The sequence below is a fragment of the Podarcis gaigeae genome, assembly GCF_964106915.1.
Source record: "Podarcis gaigeae genome assembly, chromosome: 13".
NCBI lineage: Eukaryota > Metazoa > Chordata > Lepidosauria > Squamata > Lacertidae > Podarcis > Podarcis gaigeae.
Window position 1 is genome coordinate 3,254,258 of NC_139689.1, and position 22,505 is coordinate 3,276,762.

Sequence of the window (22,505 nt, forward strand, 5' to 3'; positions counted from 1 at the left end):
AATTAGCATTTATATAGTGCTTTTGAAGCACAGAAAGGTTAGTATTTGGCCGATTATTCATCATAATCATGTTGGATGTGTGGTGGGGATGAAGTGCCTCGATGTGTTTTTTCGTGGGGAGGGGGAATCATTTGAATCCACCGATGATGCCTTTGTTTCCATGCTGCTCACGAGGCAAAAACCAATATGTGAATCGTAGAATGGGGAGGGTTCCCAGGGGTCATCTAGTCCAACCCGCTGCAATGCAGGAAATGCCAGCAAAAGTATCCTTGACGGATGGCCACCCGACCTTGTTTAACAGCCTCTAGCCAAGGAGAACCCGAGGGAGACCGCTCCATTACGGTCAGAAAGTCCTTCCTCCTGTTCTGTCGGGATCTCCTTGCTTGTCATTCGAATTGACTTGGGTCTAGCCCTACAGAGAAGGAGAAAACAAGCTTTCTCCATCTTCCATGTGACAGCCATGAGATATTTGGTGAGATATTTTGGCACTGTGGGTTAAACCACAGAGCCTAGGGCTTGCCAATCAGAAGGTCAGCGGTTCGAATCCCCGTGACGGGGTGAGCTCCCATTGTTCGGTCCCTGCTCCTGCCCACCTAGCAGTTCGAAAGCACCCCAAAAAGTGCAAGTAGATAAATAGGTACTGCTCTGGCGGGAAGGTAAACGGCGTTTCTGTGCGCTGCTCTGGTTTGCCAGAAGCGGCTTAGTCCTGCTGGCCACATGACCCGGAAGCTGTACGCCGGCTCCCTCGGCTAGTAAAGTGAGATGAGCGCTGCAACCCCAGAGTCGGCCACGACTGGACCTAATGGTCAGGGGTCCCTTTACCTTTACTTATCTCCTCTCAGTCTCTTCTTTCCCAGGCTAAACATACCCAGTTATTTCAACCATTCCTCATCAGGCTCAGTTTCCAGACCCAGTGACTCCCATCAGCTTCGGCCGGTGGCCCAGCTACGCCCCTCTCTGGACAGGGATAATAATAATAATAATAATAATAATAATAATAACAACAACAACAACAACAACAACAACAACAACAATAATAATACACCCCCCCAAACTACATCACTCCTACATCATGAAAGGGGAGGTCTGGTGGCAGTAATCTGAGCATCCTGGACCCTGCCCCATGGTTCCCCTTGCCCTCCACCGAACACCCATCAAGTGTAACAAAAGAGATATTTACATTTCCCTGTTTCCCAGCCAAGTTAATCCCACCCTTTTGCCTTCATCTGGGTTTGTTCTTTATGGAATGGCTACCTGTCTGGCACTCAGGTATCAGGATGCCAGGAATAATCACTCGGGCAGAGGGGCTGCTTAGTAGCTGATCTCACCTGTCTAGATGAATTTCTGAAGTTTTCCCAGTGAGCCAGTACAGAGATCCATTGCCCAGTGAATTCTTACATTTGGTATCCTGCAGCAAAGGCCCTTTGAATAGATAGGAAGAAACTGTGATGAAGTGTTTTGTGGGGACAAATCACAAAAGTCACAAAAGCGATTGTGCTGGTTTTGGTAGTGGGCTGCATGTGCGCGATATCTGCTGGAGGGGCAAACCCCCCCCCCAACCTATACATAAATTCCTGCAACAGCACCAAGCCTGGAGAAGGCCGGCTTCCAGCTTCTGCGCCACAGCAGCTGCCTCAACTTCCCCTGCGTCGAAGTGTCTGTCCGTCTGTTGGCTGTTCTGATGGCGTCGGGTTCTGGTATGCGCTCCCAGCACCGCCCCCCCCCTTTCTCTCTGGGCCTTTTGGATTCTCCCAGACGCAATTTGGTACTAATTACACGTTCCTGCCTCTAATTGCCACATTGTGAATGATAAACAAAAAACTCCAGTTTTATTTAATTAAAGACCTGGTAGAATCCACCGGGGAGAATTGGTACGGTTGGAAACAGGGAGGTGGGAGAGAAGAGGACGCTTCTCCCAGCACAGCACAGAATCCGCGCTCCAATCTGCCTGGGGTGGAGGTTCAAGGGACGGCGTGTTTGTGGCCCCAACCCAAAATGGCTGCTTACCTGCGTGTGATCGTGCAAATGCACACCTGGTTTGGGAAGAAATCAGAATTAAAGGAGGGCATGTCCAGGAAAGTCCATGAGGATTAAAAGGTAAAGGGACCCTTGACCATTAGGTCCAGTCGTGGCCGACTCTGGGGTTGCGGCGCTCATCTCGCTTTATTGGCCGAGGGAGCCGGCGTCCAGCTTCCGGGTCATGTGGCCAGCAGGACTAAGCCGCTTCTGGAGAACAAGAGCAGCGCACGGAAACGCCGTTTACCTTCCCGCTGGAGTGGTACCTATTGATCTACTTGCACTTTGACGGGCTTTCGAACTGTTAGGTTGGCAGGAGCAGGGACCAAGCAACAGGAGCTCACCCCGTCACAGGGATTCGAACCGCCGACCTTCTGATCGGCAAGTCCCAGGCTCTGTGGTTTAACCTACAGTGCCACCCATGAGGATTACCTGTGGCCAAAGTCCTTCCTTGAAGGTTTTTAAACAGAGGTTGGATGGCCCTGTGTTCTGGATATTTCAGCTGAGATTCCTTCCTTGCAAGGGGCTGGACTAGATGACTCGTGGGGTCCCTATGATTCTACGATTCTTTGAAGGTTCCCTTGTGCAGGAATCTCAGCATCCCTGACAGATGACCTCTGCTTAAAAACCTCCAACGAAGGAGAGAGCCCATCACCTCTTGTGGGAGTCTGTTCCACTGTCGATCAGAAATAATAGGAAGTCCTTCAGCATGTAGTTAGACGGTGGAACTCCCTGCCACAGGAGGGCACCAACTGGGATGGCTTTGAAGGAGCATCTCCACCCCCATCGTTCTACCCGGACACTCAGGTCCAGCTCCGAGGGCCTTCTGGCGGTTCCCTCACTGCGAGAAGCTACAGGGAACCAGGGAGAGGGCCTTTACGGTGGTGGTTCCCGCCCTGTGGAACACCCTCCCACCAGATGTCAAGGAAATAAACAACTACTAGACTTTTAGAAGATATCTGAAGGCAGCCTTGTTTAGGGAAGCTTTTCATGTTTGATGTACTGTATTACAGTATTTTAATATTTTGTTGGAAGCCGCCCAGAGTGGCTGGGGAAGCCCAGCCAGATGGGTGGGGTAAAAATAATAAATTATTATTATTATTATTATTATTATTATTATTATTATTATTATTATTAGATTGGACCTGTTTGTGGAGGAGGGGAGGGCTGGTGTTGCCTGCTGTGTTCTGCCTCCATGGTTGGAGACAGTAAATAGTTCTGAATCCCAGTTTCAGTGAACCTCAAGAGCGGGTCTTGTGTTCGAATCCTGCTCACGGGTTTCCCAGAATGGGCATTTGGTTGGCCGCTGTGAGAATAGGATGCTGGCCTCATCCTTATGTTCTCATGTTGCATTTGGTTTCATGGCCCATCACTCCCAACGGAAGGCGGAAAACGGAAGTGTGGTTAGTAGAAGAGTTGTGCAAGGAGAGAGGAGAGATTTTGTCGAAATGGACCTGTTTTCCCTTAAGGGAACGGAGATGCCTGGGGTGAGCCAGGGTGTGCCTCTTCTCCCCCCACCCCACCCCACAAATCCCCAATCTCCCTTTCTGTCCTCAACTCCTCTTCGCAGGAAGTGTGAAGCGCATAATTCATTGCTTTGTAATCACACATAATCTACATAATGTCAATATGCAGATCAGTTCCCAAGCAAAAAAAAAAAAATAGATGTTGGAGGTGAGTGGGCAGCACTTTGGGGAAGGTAAAGGTGTTTTGGGGGTGGGAGTTGGTGTACTGTACATTTAAAGCCTATTTGCCCCCCCCCCAAGAATCCTGGGAACTGCAGTTCGCCCTTCCAGAACTATAAGAAATATTTCTTAAAGTTTTATAAAAATATGAATACAAAAATACATGAAAAAAGAAAATTAAAAATACAACATACAAAGGACAAAAAGAAAGTAAGAAAAAATTTAAAAAACAAATCCGTTTTTCATAACTTTAAACTCATTTGCTTGTTTCTTTGACCGCCTCACACCTCCCCTTCTATCCCATTTACATAATCAAATCAGCAAATCCTTACCCCCTTTCATTTATCTTAACTCTATATCATCACATTTTATAACTCTATATTTTCATCCATTATCAATTCATTTTTGCATATTCTTATTAACTTTGTTGCTAATGCCACTTATTTTCAATCCAACATCATTTTAACATTCATTAATTTTACAGTGTTTCTGCAGATAGTCTTTAAATTTCTTCCAGTCTTCTTCCACCAACTCTTCTCCCAGGTCTCGGATTCTGCGAGTCATTTCCGCCAATCCCATATAGTCCATCACCTTCATCTGCCATTCTTCCAGGGTGGGTAGATCTTGTGTCTTCCAATACTTCGCGATAAGTATTCTTGCTGCTGTTGTTGCATACATAAAGAAAGTTCTATCCTTCTTTGGCACCAATTGGCCGACCGTGCCCAGGAGAAAGGCCTCTGGTTTCTTCAGAAAGGTATATTTAAATACCTTTTTCATTTCATTACAGATCATCTCCCAGAAAGCCTTAATCCTTGGGCATGTCCACCAAAGGTGAAAGAATGTACCCACCCTTCCGGAACTATAATTCCCAGCACCTGCAAAAAACTACAGTTCCCAGAATCCTTTTTTTAAAAGGGGGGAAACTATGCTTTAAATCTATGGCGTGTCAATTTTAGGCGAAGAAAACTAATTGAGGGGTGAATGAATGGAGAATGGCTTCTTTCTTAAAACCCCTTTCTTTCTTTCTCTCTCTCTCTCTCTCTCTCTCTCTCCACCCATCCTGCCTGTTTCCTTTCCTTTTCTCCCCTTTTGGCTCTGATTCACCCCTTCCTTCAATTCTCCCCCCTCCCTCCCATCTCTTGACCTCTAGGTGCGTTTCTCAAGTCTGGCTGGACGCTTCCCGCTCTCCCGGGCCACGATGGAACGCAACAGACGCCTTTCCTCTGCCGGAAAACCCTCCTGCGATTCCCGCTAATCCTCTCCTCTCGGACCGCTCTCCTGGTGGTTATCTCCTCCTCTTCTGCTGCTCCTCCGGCGGACGCCCGACTCGCCTCCCGTGCCTCTTTCCTCTTCCCTCCTCTTCACCTGCTCCTTGCGCGAGGACGCTCCTTTCTCTCCTTTCCCCCGGCCCGACCTCCCAGAATCCGTTGCCCGCCACCCCACCGCCGCGTCCGCCATGTTCCTCCCGCCCTCGAGGCTCATCCTGCGGATGCTGAATCTCCGCACGGCATCAGCCGTCCTCTTCTGGCTCCTGGGCCTGGCGCTGCGCTCCTTGCCCCTGTCAGGGCAGAAGCCGGAGGACAAATACCCGGTGGTGGCCACCAACTACGGAAAGCTACGGGGGATAAAGAAGGACCTCAACAACGAAATCCTCGGCCCCGTGGTGCAGTACCTGGGCATCCCCTACGCCACGCCGCCCGTGGGCGAGAGACGCTTCCAGCCCCCCGAGGCGCCCGCGTCCTGGTCCGAGGTGCGGAACGCCACCGCCTTCGCTCCCGTCTGCCCCCAGAACATCCACGGCATGCTCCCGGGAATTATGCTCCCGGTGTGGTTCACCGAAAATCTGGAGATTGTGGCGGGTTACGTGCAGAACCAGAGCGAAGACTGCCTGTACCTCAACATCTACGTCCCCATGGAGGACGGTAAGGGTGCAAAAGGGGGCGGGCGGGCAAGCGGACACGGGCGAGCCCCCCCAAACCCTCCCCCCAGCTGTCTCGCATCTCTCACCACTCCCCTCTCCAGCGCCGTAGGTCAGGGAACCTCACTCCCCACTTAACACCGCAATCCCTTTTTTGAAATAATAAGAATCGCCATCAGAATCCAATCCTCTAGCTCTGTCCGCCTCCCCTGCGCTGCTAACCGGAAACCCCTCCAATCGCTAGCTTCCTGGCTGCCGGAGAAATAGTTTGAGCAGCACCTCTGGGCATGTGCAGAGTGCTTTTTGCGACCGGAAGAGCTCCGCAGGATCGGAGCAGCGAGACCAGCGTCCTTTAGTGTCATCATTTTTGAAAGAACAGTTTAGTTCAGGCGTATGGGATGGTCTAAACCACAGAGCCCAGGGCTTGCCGATCACAAGGTCGGCGGTTCGAATCCCCGTGACGGGGTGAGCTCCCGTTGCTCGGTCCCTGCTCCTGCCAACCTAGCAGTTCGAAAGCACCTCAAAGTGCAAGTAGATAAATAGGTACCGCTCCGGCGGGAAGGTAAACGGCGTTTCCGTGCGCTGCTCTGGTTCGCCAGAAGCGGCTTAGTCATGCTGGCCACATGACCCGGAAGCTGTACGCCGGCTCCCTCGGCCAGTAAAGTGAGATGAGCGCCAAAACCCCAGAGTCGTTCGCGACTGGACTTAACTGTCAGGGGTCCCTTCACCTTTTTAGTTCAGGCATAGGCAAACTCGGCCCTCCAGATGTTTTGGGACTACAATTCCCATCATCCCTGACCACTGGTCCTGTTAGCTAGGGATCATGGGAGTTGTAGTCCCAAAACATCTGGTGGGCCGAGTTTGCCTATGCCTTGGTATAGTTGAACCAGCTCGGTTGGTTAGAGCGTAGTGCTGGTGACACTAAGGTTACGGGTTCGATTCCCCCCCCTTCAGGGTCGGCGGCACATCCCTGCATTGCAGCGGGTTGTTCTAGATGACCGTCAGGGCCCCTTCTGACTCTCTGGTTCTGTGAGTCTGGTGGGAATTGATTGACTGATTCTAATGTGGGAGGGAAAACGAAAAGCAGAGGGAAATGGAGAAGGTATACTGTGCTGTTATTATAAAAGTTAACAGTGGCAATTACGGGCAACTCCCCATCTGTGTGCTGCAAAATAAATAAATGATTCGATTCCAGCCCTGAAGTGGCGGGAGAGAGCGGGGAAATCCTCGTGGCTCAGGAGGAGACCCTTCCCAGATCCCAAAGAGGATGCCAGTGAGCCAAATGTCCAGAAACAAATGTAATAATAATAATAATAATAATAATAATAATAATAATAATTTCAAAATGCAGGCCAGGTCGATACCCCCCATAGGAAGCCCACAAGCAGAATGTAAGAATCCTAGAATGGAAGCGTTGGAAGGGACCCCGAGGGTCATCTAGCTCAGTCCCCTGCAAAGCAGGATTTTTTTGCCCAACTCAGGACTCGAACCCACAACCCTGCGATCAAGAGCCTTGTGCTCTTCCGACCGAGCTGTGCCGGTAGCCCTAAGGCCAGGCCAAGGGCTCACCCAGGCCAGCATCGTCTTCTCGCAATGGCCAAAAAGACGCGTCTCGCAGGAAACCCGCAAGCGGGTCCCGAGTTCGAGAGCAACCCTCCTCTCCTGTGGTTTCAGAAGCAGAGAGCCTTTTCTGCCTGATGCATCTCGCACCCTCAGGCTCACCCTGAACGCGCAGCTGCTCTCCTTTGGGGAGCAATGAAAATCCATACCTGAATTTTGTTTTTTTTTCAAGCTAGGGTCGAATAAGTGCAGGATTTGCTCTCCCTAAAATTGACGCCTTCCAGATCTTATGGGCCGCAGCCAGAAGGCTGATGGGAGCTATAGTCTTAAAGTTATCAGGGAGGCTGTGTCAGGTTGGGGAAAGCTGGACTGGATCTTGTGAACCTGAGTTTTTCTGCTCCAGATCATAGCAGGGACGCGGGTGGCGCTGTGGGTTAAACCACAGAGCCTAGAACTTGCCGATTGGAGAATGAAGATGACGGACTATGCAGAACTCGATAGACTGACTGGAAGGATCTGAAATCGACAAGATCAGAGATTTATAGAAGATTGGGAAAAGTTTACAGAATATATGCATAAATTAAGTGATAATCAAATAACGTTTGTAAGTTTTAACGAAGCTCTGTAAGAAGAAATGTTAGAATATGAGTAAAACTAAGAAAACAATTGAAGAAAGGCTTTAGAAATGTGTAAGAAATTAAGAAGGGAAGGAGTATCAGGCAAGCTGAGGGAAGTCAAAAAGAGAATGGATATAAAAAGGATGTATGATTTGTATAAATTTTGTATTGGAAAAATTGAATAAAAATAATTTATATATAAAAAAAGAACTTGCCGCTCAGAAGGTCGGCGGTTCGAATCCCCGCGACGGAGTGAGCTCCCGTTGCTCGCTCCCTGCTCCTGCCAACCTAGCAGTTCGAAAGCACATCAAAGTGCAAGTAGATAAATAGGTACCGCTCCGGCGGGAAGGTAAACGGCGTTTCCGTGCGCTGCTCTGGTTCGCCAGAAGCGGCTTAGTCCTGCTGGCCACATGACCCGGAAGCTGTACGCCAGCTCCCTCGGCCAGTAAAGCGAGATGAGCGCCGCAACCCCAGAGTCGGCAACGACTGGACCTAATGGTCAGGGGTCCCTTTACCTTTACCTAAAGAATGCCTGGCAGGTTCCTATCCAGCCCCTATTTAAGAACCTCAGATGAATCACAGAATCCTGCCAGATGCTGCAAATAATAAATCTATTATTATTATTATTATTATTATTATTATTATTATTATTATTCTACCAACGGAGCTATCCCAGTCTCAGACCAAACTGGCCTATCTAGCAGAGCGTTCCCTGCACTGACTGGCAGCAGCGTCTTGCTAGGGCTCCCGGCAGGGCTCTTTACCTATCCAGAGCCTTCTTCTCTCCAGGCAGCTCTCCCCCTGAGCAGCTCAAAATGTACGAAGACAGGCAAACACATTATACCTAACGCCAGACCTCTGCAGTCTACCTAGCTCAGTGCAGCCTACACAGGCTGGCAGCAGCCCTGCTTTCAGGCACTGGAAGGGGGGGATTCCAGACCTTCCTGAAGACGCTCCCGCAGGGTGAAGCCTTCTGCATGCCAAACAGGTGTCCCGCCACTAAGTCTAGCGATGAGTTTCATCCCTCCAGGAACAAGGGCTCCTCTCCCCAAAAACCCAGCGTGTTCTGGCTCCCAGAATCCTTTGCGGAGTCCCCAAGGCCAAGTTTTTTTCACCGCCAGGTCCTGTCCGAGCGACGCTCGCCCTACAACCACCCCACTAACCTCAGGGTCGGGGGGCTTAGCCGGTCGGGGCGGACAATGGCAAAGAATGGCCTGGCCTTAGGGCTACTGATAGAGCACGAGGCTCTTGGTCGCATGGTTGTGGGTTTGAGTCCTGCGTTGGGCAAAAAAACCCTGCTTTGCAGGGGGTTGAGCTCGATGACCCTTGGGGTCCCTTCCAACGCTTCCATTCTAGGATTCTTACATTCTGCTTGTGGGCTTCCTATGGGGGGCATTGATCTTTGAGAACAGGGTGCCTTTTGGAATTATTATTATTATTAGCCTTTTAAACATTTGTTTCTGGACACAATTTGAGTTGAATTAATTTTAATGAAACGATTTTAGAATGTTGTATTATTTTATTGTTGTTAGCTGCCCTGAGCCTGGCTTTGGCTGGGGAGGGCGGGATATAAATAAATTTATTATTATTATTATTATTATTATTATTATTATTATTATTATTATTAAGGGAGGAAGAACTTTCCTCAAAAAGCAGGGGATGGCGAGAAGGAGGAGGAAGAGGAGAAACTGGCTGCTTCTTCTCTCCCCCCCCCCCACTAAAACGCCACCCCTTCCATCTCCCACCAAGCCGTCCCTCTCTCTTTTTGCAGCATCGCTAAGCCAGTTTCCTTGGCAACGGCCGGGAAAGGGGGGGTTGCATTTAAAGAAGTGGGGGGAAGCAAATCCCAAAGCACTAGGCGGAAAAACACACACAAGGCATCGGAGCGTCTTTCTGCCCCCCCCCCCCCGTGTGGGCCACCTGCTTCTGGCAGAGGCAGCCGCTGTTCCTAACCCCCCCAACCCCAAACTCTGCCCCTCGACCCCCCCCCCCCTGTGCCCCACATCTTCTCTCTCTCTCTCTCTCCCTCCCTCTCTTTCTCCCCTCCGTGTGACACGCTTTTCCCCAGCTGCTGCCTGGGGCGTTGTAGAGAAATGTCAGGTCCCATTTGGGAACCCTGCCTTCTGCTCCTTGCCACCCCCACCCCCCAAATCTCCCTCACCTGAACGGCGGAGGCTCTCCCGTCTCCCTGGTCCAGCCTCCGCAAGGATGCTCTCACCTGTCCTCACCTGGATAGAGGCCGAGACAGCAGGGATGCAATAGTTCTCCGGTGAAAATAGGGACGTCCTGTTCCGTCGCGATAATTTCGCTGTTTATGCCCCACTCATCTTCCTGGGTGGCAGCTTCTAACAGATATAAAAACATCATAAAGCATTTTAAAAAACAACAACCCTTCCCTAGTGCTACCTTGGGTTAAGTACTTAATTCATTCCAGAGGTCCGTTCTTAAGCTGAAACTGTTCTTAACCTGAAGCACCACTTTAGCTAATGGGGCCTCCAGCTGCCGCCACGCGATTTCTGTTCTCATCCTGAAGCAAAGTTCTTAACCTGAAGCACTATTTCTGGGTTAGCGGAGTCTGTAACCTGAAGCCTACGTAACCTGAAGCCTATGTAACCCGAGGTACCACTGTATATAAAAACACATCAAAGCACCAAACAGTAAAAAACAAAATATCCTCTACGAGCAACAAACAAACCAATAGAAACCAATAACAACAACAACAGTGATAACAAAATAGTGGTACCTCGGGTTAAGTACTTAATTCGTTCCAGAGGTCCGTTCTTAAGCTGAAACTGTTCTTAACCTGAAGCACCACTTTCGCTAACGGGGCCTCCCGCTGCCACCGCACAATTTCTGTTCTCATCCTGAAGCAAAGTTCTTAACCCAAGGTACTATTTCTGGGTTAGCGGAGTCTGTAACCTGAAGCGTCTGTAACCCGAGGTACCACTGTACAGTCATACCTCGGTTGAAGTAGCTTCGGGATAAGTATTTTGGGGATGCAGATGGTCAAAATGATGTCGCGCGCTTGCACGAAAGTGGCGAATTGTGACGCTCGGACGCGGATTGTGTTCACTTCTGGATGCGAACGGGGCTCTGGAACGTATCCTGTTCTCATCCAGAGGTACCTGGTACCTCTGGTTACATAGGCTTCAGGTTACATACGCTTCAGGTTACAGACTCCGCTAACCCAGAAATAGTACTTCGGGTTAAGAACTTTGCTTCAGGATGAGAACAGAAATCGTGCTCCGGCAGCGCGGCAGCAGCAGGAGGCCCCATTAGCTAAAGTGGAGCTTCAGGTTAAGAACAGTTTCAGCTTAAGAACGGACCTCCGGAACGAATTAAGTACGTAACCCGAGGTACCACTGTACAGGATTGCTTTTTGACAGCTCGGGGTTTGGATAACTCCACACCCTCCAACATTTCTCCAATAGAAATAGGGACGTCCTAAGGAAAAGCGGGGGATTCCGTGATCGAATCAAAAAACCGGGACGGCTTCTGTAAATCAGGGGTGTCCTGGAAAATAGAAAAACTTGGTCCGGAATAGAAACACAACCATCTTGGTCCAAAAGGTTTCTTTTCTTTTTTTTAAAAAAAAAGATTTTTATTATGGTTTCAACAGATTTTATAATAACAAACAAGACAAAACAATGCAACAACAAACAATAAACGATAAAAAACACAAAAACCAAACAAAAATATGTAAGTTCAACTCTTGATTTCATATAACTTACTTTCCTGACTTCCTCACATCTCCCTTTTCTGTATTCAGCCTGTATTCTGTATTCATTCTGTATTCTGTATTTCTGTAGTTTCAGCAAATTCTTCATCTATTTTGGCTAATTTTAATATTTTAATATTTAATATTTAATAATTTTAATATTTAATATTTCTTAATTTCTTTTAAATTAACCATTCCCACTGCTGTCCGCTTATCTTCTAATCCCCCATCATTTGATTAATTTAACTGTGTTTCTTTACTTGTTACTCATAAAACTTCTTTGCACATTCCTTTCAGCTTTGTCACTAATGCCACATTATCTCACTATCCTGCATCACTTTAACATTCAAATAATTTACAATGTTTTTGCAGATAATCTTTAAATTTCTTCCATTCTTCTTCTGTTTGTTCTTCTCCCATGTCTCGGATTCTGCCAGTCATTTCTGCCAATTCCATGTAGTCTATCAATTGCATCTGCCATTCTTCCAAGGTGGGCAAATCTTGTGTCTTCCAATACTTTGCGATAAGTATTCTTGCTGCTGTTGTTGCATACATGAAAAAGGTACTATCCTTCTTTGACACCTTCTGGTCAACAATGCCCAAGAGGAAGGCCTCTGGTTTCTTAAGGAAGGTATACTTAAATACCTTTTTCAGTTCATTATAGATCATTTCCCAGAAAGCCTTTACCTTTGGGCACGTCCAAAAGGTTTCACAGCTGGGATAACCCTGGAAAATAGGGACTCTTGGAGGGTCTGGAGTGGGGGTAAGAGAGACCCACAGGAGGAGAAAGGGGTCCCAGCTGAGGGTTGGTTGGTTTGGGTTTTTGGTGTTTTCTTTCTGGCCAATCTGAGCAGGTTACAATTGGATTTAATGTCAGGCCCGATCTGGGATAATCTTCATTTAAAGAGGAGCCAGCAACTGGAAGCCGCTGGACTGAATCTGCCCCAGTGTGCAGTTTCCCCAAACATGGGTCTCTGGGACTACAATTCCCATCATCCACAACCACTGGTCTTGCTAGCTGTGGGTGATGGGAGTTGTAGTCCAAAAACAGCTGGAGAGCTAAGTTTGGGGAACCCTGGCCTAGAAGGGCCACGTTCATGTCGTTCGCGGAGCGCTTTAAAGTCATGGCGTCCCCCACCCCAAGGAATCCTGGGAACTGTAGTTGTGTTAAGGGTGCTGGGAATTGTGAGGAGACGCCCCTCTCTTCCCCCTCCCAGAGCAAAAACCCCCAGAGTTCCCTGGGAAGCAGCGTCAAACTGGCATGTCTTCTCCCAAGGGATTCTGGGAGATGTAGTTTGCTGAGCGAGGTGAGGAGACCCTGCCATTCCCCGCTCATTCCCACAGTGGGTTAACAGCCAATTCTTCTTCCCAGGGAATTCTGGGAATTGCAGTTCTTTGAAGGGAATAGCGGGGGTGTCTTCTCACCACTCTCAGCAGCCTTAGCAAACTACAGCTCCCAGAATCCTTTGGGGGAAGCCATGACTGTTTAAAGCGGTATCACAGCACTTTTAACATGTTGGCCTAATCCTGCAGCCTGGATCTTTTGATGTTCCTGTTTGATAGGGAAGTCCCCCGTCCCCCCGTTTAGGGAAGTTTTTAATGCCTGATGTTTTATTGTATTTTTAATATTTTGTTGGAAGCTGCCCAGAGTGTCTGGGGAAAACCAGCCAGATGGGTGGGGTATAAATTATTATTATTATTATTATTATTATTATTATTATAGCAGGCAGCTGTAGGAAATGGAAGCCTGGATCTCCTCAGACTAACCCCTCTGGACAAATTTTCTTTAAACTATATATTTTAAAATTTATATCCCACCTTTTCCCCAAGGCAGATAAAAATACAGGAATGCAGATAAAGTTTGTCTGTATGGATGTTTAAATTCAATTTTGGTTTTTTTTAAAAAAAATAATATTTATTAACAGTTTAAAGACTATAAAGGGAAAAAAATTCAACAAAACAATACAACACAATACAAAAACAAAAACACTACGTAACACTAACACAAAACATTGAATTAACAGAAGAAAACAAACACAATTTAGAACACATCCATTAATTTCAATATCTTATCTTTCATTCGCTTGTTTCCACGACCTCCTCACACCTCCCTTTTTGTATTCCACTTCAATTAACTATTTCAGCAATTCCTTTCCATCTTCCTCTGTTTTCCGTCCTGTAATTTATCTTAACTTATTCTCACCTTATTTTTTCCCTTTAATACATTAAAAATCTATTTGTACTTAATTCCTTATAACATTTCTGCTAAAGCCATATAACTTCATTCCAACATTTTTCTAACATTCATTAATTTTACAGTATTTCTGTAGATAATCTTTTAATTTTTTCCAATCTTCTTCCACCGACTCTTGTTTAAATTCAATTTTGAGGGTCAATTCCGCCCCTCCCCAATAATGGAAAATAATCTTCACCCACGCACCAGACGTTTATGGCAAAATTTAACCTCAGGGACACGTCCGTGGCAGTCTCCCCCAATCTTTCGTTCCCTCCAGGCATCAGACTACAACTCCCATTATCCCTGACCGCTGGCATGTTGGGTGGACCCGATGGCAGATAAAATTTTCCCCAGCATCTGGAGGGCACCACGGTGGCAAAGGCTGCTATAGGCCTAGGGCGATTTAATATCTGTGTCTGTCCCAGTGCACCCTGGGAATTGTTGGCCCACGGGAACAACATAATAGGTCATGTCCGGCGCTCACCCCAAACTATAACTCCCAGGGAACACGATAGTTAAAAGCAACGGGAGCGTGGCAGAGGTGGCCCACCTTGGGTCTGAAGCCGCATGCATTCATATAAAATCACAGAAGCTGGAAGGGACCCCAGGGGTCATCTAGTCCAACCCCGTGCAACCACAGCTAAACTCCATTGGATCGGGTCCTTTAATAAGTAGCGCAGGGCAGCTGGGTTCACCCACCTTTAGGTAAAGGTAAAGGGACCCCCGACCATTAGGTCCAGTCGTGGCCGACTCTGGGGTTGCGGCGCTCATCTCGCTTTACTGGCCAAGGGAGCCGGCGTACAGCTTCCGGGTCATGTGGCCAGCAGGACTAAGCCGCTTCTGGCAAACCAGAGCAGCGCACGGAAACGCCGTTTACCTTCCCGCCGGAGCGGTACCTCTTTATCTACTTGCACTTTGAGGTGCTTTTGAACTGCTAGGTTGGCAGGAGCAGGGACCGAGCAACGGGAGCTCACCCCGTCGCTGTGGGGATTCGAACCGCCAACCTTCCGATCGGCAAGCCCTAGGCTCTGTGGTTATCCCACAGCGCCACCCGCTTCCCCTTCACCCACCTTTGGGTCTGCCCAAGCACCAGCAGCCTCCTCTTTCCCTTTCCGTTGTGTTCTCTGTACGAATAGCCGTTAATCTCCGGAACTGCCTGCCACAGGAATTCCCAAGACAGTCAAGAGAGAAGGCCGTGCTTTGAATTGTGGGCGGGCGGAAGAAGACGGGGGCGACATCAGGGCAGAGAGGCAGGATCCGCGGGCTTGTCCCGAGAGAGTAGCGCAGGTCGGGAGGGTGAAGGGGCACTTGTGGTTAGCCCGCTCCCTCCCTCCTTCTCTCCCTCTTTTTCGCTCTCCCGCTTTGCCCTCCCTCTCGCTGCTCTCTTTATATAGCGGCGGATGCTGCCGCCCCGGAGCGAGTCGCCAGCCCGTGAAAAATCCTTCTGTCTTAATCTGCAAATGCCCAGTTCTGCCATCATGCCAGGGAGCAGGCAGGAAAGGGAGACGCACGGAAGTTGCCCCAGCCGTCGCGCTGCCCCAGATTTCAGCTGGCCCAGCTGAGCCGGGCACGGTGCCAAGCCTTTCACCTTTCCCCCAAATCTCCCCCTCTTTTCTCTTGGCATAGGATCTCCCTTCGGTTGCAAGTCCCCCTCCTCAGAAACTCAGCCGCCTTCCCAGCAAACTCATCTCGGGAATTCCTGTAGTGGGGAGTTCCAGAGATAATAATAATAATAATAATTTATTATTTGTACCCCGCCCATCTGGCCCACTCTGGGCGGCTTCCACAGAGACCAAAAATACACTAAGATGTCACACCTTAAAAATACACCTTAAGATGTCTTCTGAATGTCAGGTAGTTGTTTATCGCTTTGACATCTGATGGGAGGGTGTTCCACAGGGCGGGCGCCATCACTGAGAAGGCCCTCTGCCTGGTTCCTTGTAGCTTTGCTTCTCGCAATGAGGGAACCGCCAGAAGGCCCTTGGAGCTGGACCTCAGTGTCCGGGCAGAACGATGGGGTTGGAGACGCTCCTTCAGGTCTACTGGGCCTTTGAGGCTGTTTAGGGCTTTCAATGTCAGCACCAGCACTTTGAATTGTGCTCGGAAACGTCCTGGGAGCCAATGAAGGTTTTTCAGGACCAGTGTTATATGGTCTCGGCGGCCGCTCCCAGTCCCCAGTCTAGCTGGTGCATTCTGGATTAGTTGCAGTTTCCGGGTGACCTTCAAAGGTAGCCCCACGTAGAGCGCATGGCAGTAGTCCAAGCGGGAGATAACCAGAGCGTGCACCACTCTGGCCAGACAGACAGCGGGCAGGGAGGGCCTCATCCTGCGTACCAGATGGAGCTGGTAGACAGCTGCCCTGGACACAGAACTGACCTGCGCCTTCATGGACAGCGGTGAGTCCAAAATGACTCCCAGGCTGCGCACCTGGTCCTTCAGGGGCACAGTTACCCCATTCAGGACCAGGGAGTCCTCCACACCCGCCCGCTCCCTGTCCCCCCAAAACAGTCCTTCTGTCTTGTCAGGATTCAACCTCAATCTGTTAGCCGCCATCCATCCTCCATCCTCCTCCAGTCACTCACACAGGACCTTCACCGCCTTCACTGGTTCTGATTTAAAAGAGAGGTAGGGGCCTGCTTGCTTTGCTCAGGAGCTGGAAAACCCTGGCCTTCTGCGTCTATTCCTTGGGGACGCCTCTCCCCTCCCTTCCGCAGGCTTAAGAGTCCGACCCCCTTCTCCCGGAAGGGACAGGATCTGTGGGGCCCTGTGGGGCATCGGCATTTCCTTTGCCCCCTTCTCCTCCAGCTCAGCGCTCTTCAGGCGGCACCGTCTGCCCGTCTGTCGACACCTCCTCCTCCAGCCGCGGGGGTTGAGATGGATGACCGTACGGGTCCCTTCCAGCGTCCTGCGGCTTTGCGGCAGCCACACACTCCCCCTCTCCCATCTGCCTGCCAGAAGCCGCGGATCCCGTCTCGACGCCTCCTTCCTGCGTCCCGCTGGGCTGTTGGCTTCGCCTCGGAGAGACAAACCTTTTCTCTAGGACAGTGTTTTTCAAACTTTTTTGGGCAAAGGCACACTTGTTTCATGAAAAAAATCACGAGGCACACCACCATTAGAAAATGTTAAAAAATTTAACTCTGTGCCTATATTGACTACATATAAAGTAATTCTCTTGAATACGAATCAAATAAACACAAAGAAAGTATTTTATAATTACTTTATTATGAAATAGTAAGTAAACAGAAATATGAAAAATTATAAAATACTTTATTTTTAAATCTTTCGAATTTTTCAATTTTCCCCACGGCATACCAGGCAACATCTCGCGGCACACTAGTGTGCCACGGAACAGTGGTTGAAAAACACTGCTCTAGGACACCAAATTAAAAAGAGCTCCCGGTTCGCTCTGATTTCTCTCGCTTCCTTCTCTCCAGTCATCATCCTCGTCCTCTTTGCCTCCCGGTTCCTTCCTCCCGCGTCTTCCGGAAGGATGCTTGGGACGCAGGCAGGAGTCCAACGGGTGCAGCTTTCTCGTAGAATTGTCCAGATGGGAAGGGGACCCCGAGGTACCGTCTAGACTAGCCCCCTGAAATGCAGGATTCCGGCCAAAGCCACCCGTGACTGGACTCAAACCGCCAACCTTCCGGTTAGCAGCCCGGCAAACTGACCCTCTGCGTCACTGGGAAATGAGGTCACACACTGGTTAAAGGCCGTAAGAACCAAAAACAACAACAAGGACCCAGGAAGCGGGTTAGTGACTCAATCCTGACTTTGGAATCAGCACCCTTGGGAGAAAATGCCTTATAAAAGCATATTTATTTCATTTCATTTAAAAGCCCTTAGCATTTCTTAGCATTTCTAAGCGGTTACACGAGGAGATGTATTCGTTTCTTAAATTTCTACACAGTCATACCTCGGAAGCTCAACGGAAGCTGTTCCGGGAGTCCGTTCGGGTTCCGAAACGTCTGGGAACCAAAGCGTGGCTTCTGATTAGCTGCAGCAAGCAGCTCCTGCAGCCAATCAAAAGCCCCATCAGACATTCGGCTTCCGAAGGACGTTCAGAAACCAGAACGCTCACTTCCGGGTTTCGATCGTTCGGGAGCCGATTTATTTGGGAGCCAAGGCGTCTGAGATCCAAAGTACGACAGCATCTGAGCATCACAAAGGCGGGTTGCAGTATAAAAATATACTAACCAGTGCTTTTTTTCTGGAGGTACGCAAAGTCCACATTTTGTGAATCTTTGTACAGTCATGCTTCGGGTTACAGACACTTCAGGTTACGTTTTTTTTTTGGGTTACGGACCGCCGAAACCTGGAAGTACCGGAATGGGTTACTTCTGGGTTTTGGCGGTCGAGCATGCGCAGAAACACTAAATTGCACTTTGAACATGCGCAGAAGCACCGAATCGCAACCTGCACGAATCACTTTCGCAACCCAAGCGTCCCCTGTACGTTTCTCCATTTGCTGTATTTCTTTCCCTCGATTTGAACTACAAAACGGTGATTTTTCTCGAGTCAAAACCAGAGTACCCCCCAAACATTTTCTTTAGGGAAAAAAGTACCGGCGATAGCAAAACAGGACAGTTTTTGCAGGCACACAGATTTCTTAAGAGGCACCTTTCCGATTTAAAGATCCGGCGAGTTGCGAATAGAGGAATTTGGTGTGGCCCTTAAGTGAGTTTGTCGGCCCTCTCCCCGGCCACTGTCCCAGGGGGGTTGAATGGTAATGAAATTTGGAAAGGGAGCCCCAAATGCCATCTAGTCCAACCCTCCTGCGATGCAGGAAAATCGCATCTTGCAGGGTCCCTCGCAGATGGTTGTAGACTTGGAAGGGACCAGCAGGGGTCATCTAGTCCAACCCGCTCTGATGCAGAAACCGCAAGCAAAGAATCCCTCCCTCCCAGGTAGTCCATATGGTTCTGTTATCCATTTCAGGATCTAACCCACCACCCACCCAACCACCCCTCCCAACCTGGTTCGTCTCTAACCAACCTTTAATTTCACAGCATCCGGTTTCTCTATAATTCTGTGTCATATATATAAATCTATTATATATATATATATATATATATGCTTTTTTCGGTGGGGGGGGGGTAAGGAAAAATAAAAATATCCCAGCAACATCAGCAACACACACACACAAACCCAGGAAAAAAACAAAACCTTTAAAAAACGAAAATTGTTTGTATTTTGCTAAAAGAAAGAAAAAAAAATATTGCTTTTTCCCCTTTTTGCTGAAGCAGGCGAAAAACGAAACGCAAAAACCGATCTCTTTTTTTTCTTGATCTTTCTCTCTCTTTTTACCCCCTTGTCCCATTTTTCTTTTTTCTTCTTTTTTCTTGCTCTTAGGTCCGCTCACGAAAAAGCGTGAGGAGGTGTCAACTAACAATCCCTCTCCAGACGAAGGTATTTTTCCTGCATGTTTCACAAATCTTGCTTTTTTAAAAAACAAAACAAAAACAGAAACAGAAACAAAATATTTTCCTTTTTTTATTTTTGGTTTTGGTTTTTTGGTTTTTTACTTCTTCTTCTTTTTAAATATATATATATATTGATTAAAAAGAAAAGAAAAGAAAAGAAAGCAGAACAAATAATATATAAACTTTTGGGGGAAAAAGCAACCCTTCCCCTCCCCTCTTTTTTCCTTTTTTTTGGGAAAGCGCACCCCCCCCCTTTTCTTGTTTTCCAAAATCATCACAATTTTCGCTTCCTTCTTTCTTTACCTTTTCCTCTCTTTTTTTTCTCCTCCTTTTTTTTTTGGAAGGGAAACAAACAATAACAATATCATCCCCTGCTAAACAATCCAGCTAGGGCCAGATGATGAACTGAGATTTAGAAGAATTTTTATTGCAAAGGGAAGCATTTCATTTGGGGTTTGGGTGTGTGCTTGTATTTGTGGGTGGGTGTGGGGAGGTGGATGGTAGCCACTCTGTTGTAAAGAAAATGTGCCCTTCTTCCCTTACGGGGTATCCAAGAGCCCGTATAGAGTCCTTAAGTGGGTTGCCTATTGGTAGGAGAAGATAACAGAGGCCAACCAGAGAATATTGAGAAGCAAAGCGGCTAGGAAGACTGTTCTTTATTAATCTGCTGCAACAGGGTGCTCCCCTTACACGCAGGAAAGGAGGAGGACCCCGAACAAAGGTGTGCCCGCCCTTATATAGACATTTTAAATTGCCCGCCCTGGAGTCCAAGACCACCCCTCCGCACATCATACCTACATCACAGAAAAGGAGGTCTACAACAGAAATCCGAGTGCCTTGTTTTTACCCTGTCTGCCAGGTTATCTGATAATGCCTTATCTGATTGTTTGTCCTGGTAGTCTGCCCATTCCTTTGAGATAGTGATTACTAAATCCCTGTAACAAGGAAGGTTTTTTTTTCACCTCCTCCCTCCTTGCAGAGAAACATTTGGTCAGTTTGGGAGTCAAAATGGTTCCAGGTCGGTCTTTCTGTGCTGATCTATGTACGTGCTTGGTTGGTACATTTATGAACATTTATTATATATTAAGACCTGAAATTTTATTATTACACCACCAAACCAAACCAAGCTTTGGCCTGTTTCCCATAATCCTCCTCGCTCACAAATTCCACGATAAAGTGGCTTGATTTTTGGTGAAGAAAAGCCCACGGGGGGTTATTTCCCAAGTTTCTGAACTTGGCAACTTTTAATTCATTGTGAGAGAGGAACGGGCTTCGTGGGACGGGACTTTGGTGTTGTTCTCTGGTTCCCATTGTTTTCCTGCCTTTTCGAACTTAAAAATATATATTTGGGTTATTTTTTCCTCAACCAGGGTGTCCCTTAACCAAGCCATCAACACCCCTTTAAAGTCCCCAGTTGTGAAAGGGGGAACATTTCTTGTCTCTCCCAAACTGACGGAATTAAAGCCGATGGTGACCCAATTTCCCTTGTGCCCATTTTACAGAAAAGTTGCTTCGCTCCCTTGTTTTCTTGATCAGCAGCCGAGAACGGCTTTACTCAACCAGAAGTCGACGTACTACAACTCCCATCAGCCCCAGCCAGCGTGGCTCAATGGCCAGGGGGGTGATGGGAGTTGGAGTCCAACGAGACCTGGCTCCCCTTCCGCCGCTTTGCACCAGGGCGACTTGGGAATTCTAGTTCAGGGATGGCAAGAAAGGAACTAGAGAGTGAAAGAATTGTAGGTGCTTTGACTGTTTGGTTAACAGGATACGGCCGCAGCTTCTCGTAAGAAATGTTGCGTATTTGGGAGAAACGCAGGGGGAAAAAACCATGCCTTGTGCCATTTTCCCCATCTAAGCCAGTGTTACCCGTTCTGGCTGGCAGCATCTCTCTGGGTCCCTGGCTGTTTCCTTTTAAAACGGAGACTCTGTCGGGGTTTGAACCCACAACCGTCTGCATGCAAAGTGCTCTGGCCCCCTTGAGCAAAGGGGTCCGACCCCCAAAGCTAACCGATAAATACTTTTATGCGATAATTTCACCGATTTAGGGTGCAATGATGCGCCCATTTAAAGACCAAACAAGTTAAGAATTACCGAATTTTTCGCTCTATAAGACGCACCAGACCACAAGACGCACCTAGTTTTTGGAGGAGGAAAACAAGAAAAAAAATATTCTGAATCTCAGAAGCCAGAACAGCAAGAGGGATCGCTGAGCAGTGAAAGCAGCAATCCCTCTTGCTGTTCTGGCTTCTGGGATAGCTGCGCAGCCTGCATTCGCTCCATAAGACGCACACACATTTCCCCTTACTTTTTAGGAGCGGAAAAGTGAGTCTTATAGAGGAAAAAATACGGTATTTTTCTTTTTTGCCCCGCTCAGCAGTGGCCTTACTGTTTTCCATCGCCTTTTGCCCCAAAACTATCAGACGGTTGTGTTTTGGATGACGCTGCGGAATTATATCTCTCACCGTTCTGGCCAAGCAGGGAATTTTCGTGAAATTTCCGGAGGAAAAAGGGGGACATCTCGCTGAAAAGCAGGCTGTGTATATCGTCCCTCTCTCCCCCTTTCCTTTTTTTGCAACCACAACCCTTTATTTCGCCAGGACTGGAACGGTGCTGCTGAGAGTTCTAATTTGATGAAAGAAAACGCAGGAATGGGTTTGGGGTTTTGCGTTGTTTTTTAAAGGGTCCTGCAGCAAATTATTGTGCAGATGGAGCAGGAACTTGGTGGACCGGAATATTTTGGGTTTATTAGATGGAGCGGAGAAATTGGACTCGTGGGCCCTGGTGTACACAGAGGGTTATTTCGTACCAACAAGAGTCCAAACTGCAACTCTCCCCTGGGTATTTTAATCCTGTGTAGGAAAAGAAAAACGAGCCGAAACGGTGGGAATTCCTCTGCTGTTAGCAAAATTTGCACACCGGTTGTGGTTCCAGCTTCTTTTCAAGGCTGTGCAGACCATTTTTGCCCGTAAATGTGCTACTGGGTACCCTTAGTCCTCCAATAATTTGCCCAGTCCTCTTTTAAAGCCATCTAAGATGGTGGCCACCTTGTGGCAGGGAGTTCCACAGGTTAACAGCACTGCAGGAAGAAAGGCTACCTTTTAACTGTCCTGAAACTTCCAATGTTCAACTTCATTTAATGTATTTTGAATCCCTTGTTGGAAGCCGTCCCAGAGTAATAAATTATTATTATTATTATTATTATTAGCCCTACTGCCACGAGAGAGGAAATAATTTTCCTTGGGCCATGCATACTTGACTTCTATCATATCGCCTCTTAATCGTCTTTTCTCTCCATGAAAAAACATCCCAAACCTTTCTGCAACTTTTAAACTGAC

The 22,505-nt window shown here is 48.0% G+C and overlaps 1 protein-coding gene across 2 annotated transcripts in view; it reads left to right on the forward strand.

The window, feature by feature from the left end:
- Positions 1 to 4,958: 4,958 nt before the first annotated feature.
- Positions 4,959 to 22,505, forward strand: part of NLGN2 (neuroligin 2) — a 47,700-nt gene continuing 30,153 nt past the window's right edge. Inside the window, exons 1-2 of one of the 2 annotated variants that reach the window (XM_083706639.1) lie at positions 4,959 to 5,623; positions 19,100 to 19,156. In XM_083706639.1, the coding sequence (XP_083562765.1) occupies positions 5,158 to 5,623; positions 19,100 to 19,156 (523 nt within the window). In that variant the 5' untranslated portion in view covers positions 4,959 to 5,157. The remainder of the gene's footprint in view (positions 5,624 to 19,099; positions 19,157 to 22,505) is intronic. The other variant, XM_083706640.1, reaches the window with a different exon arrangement.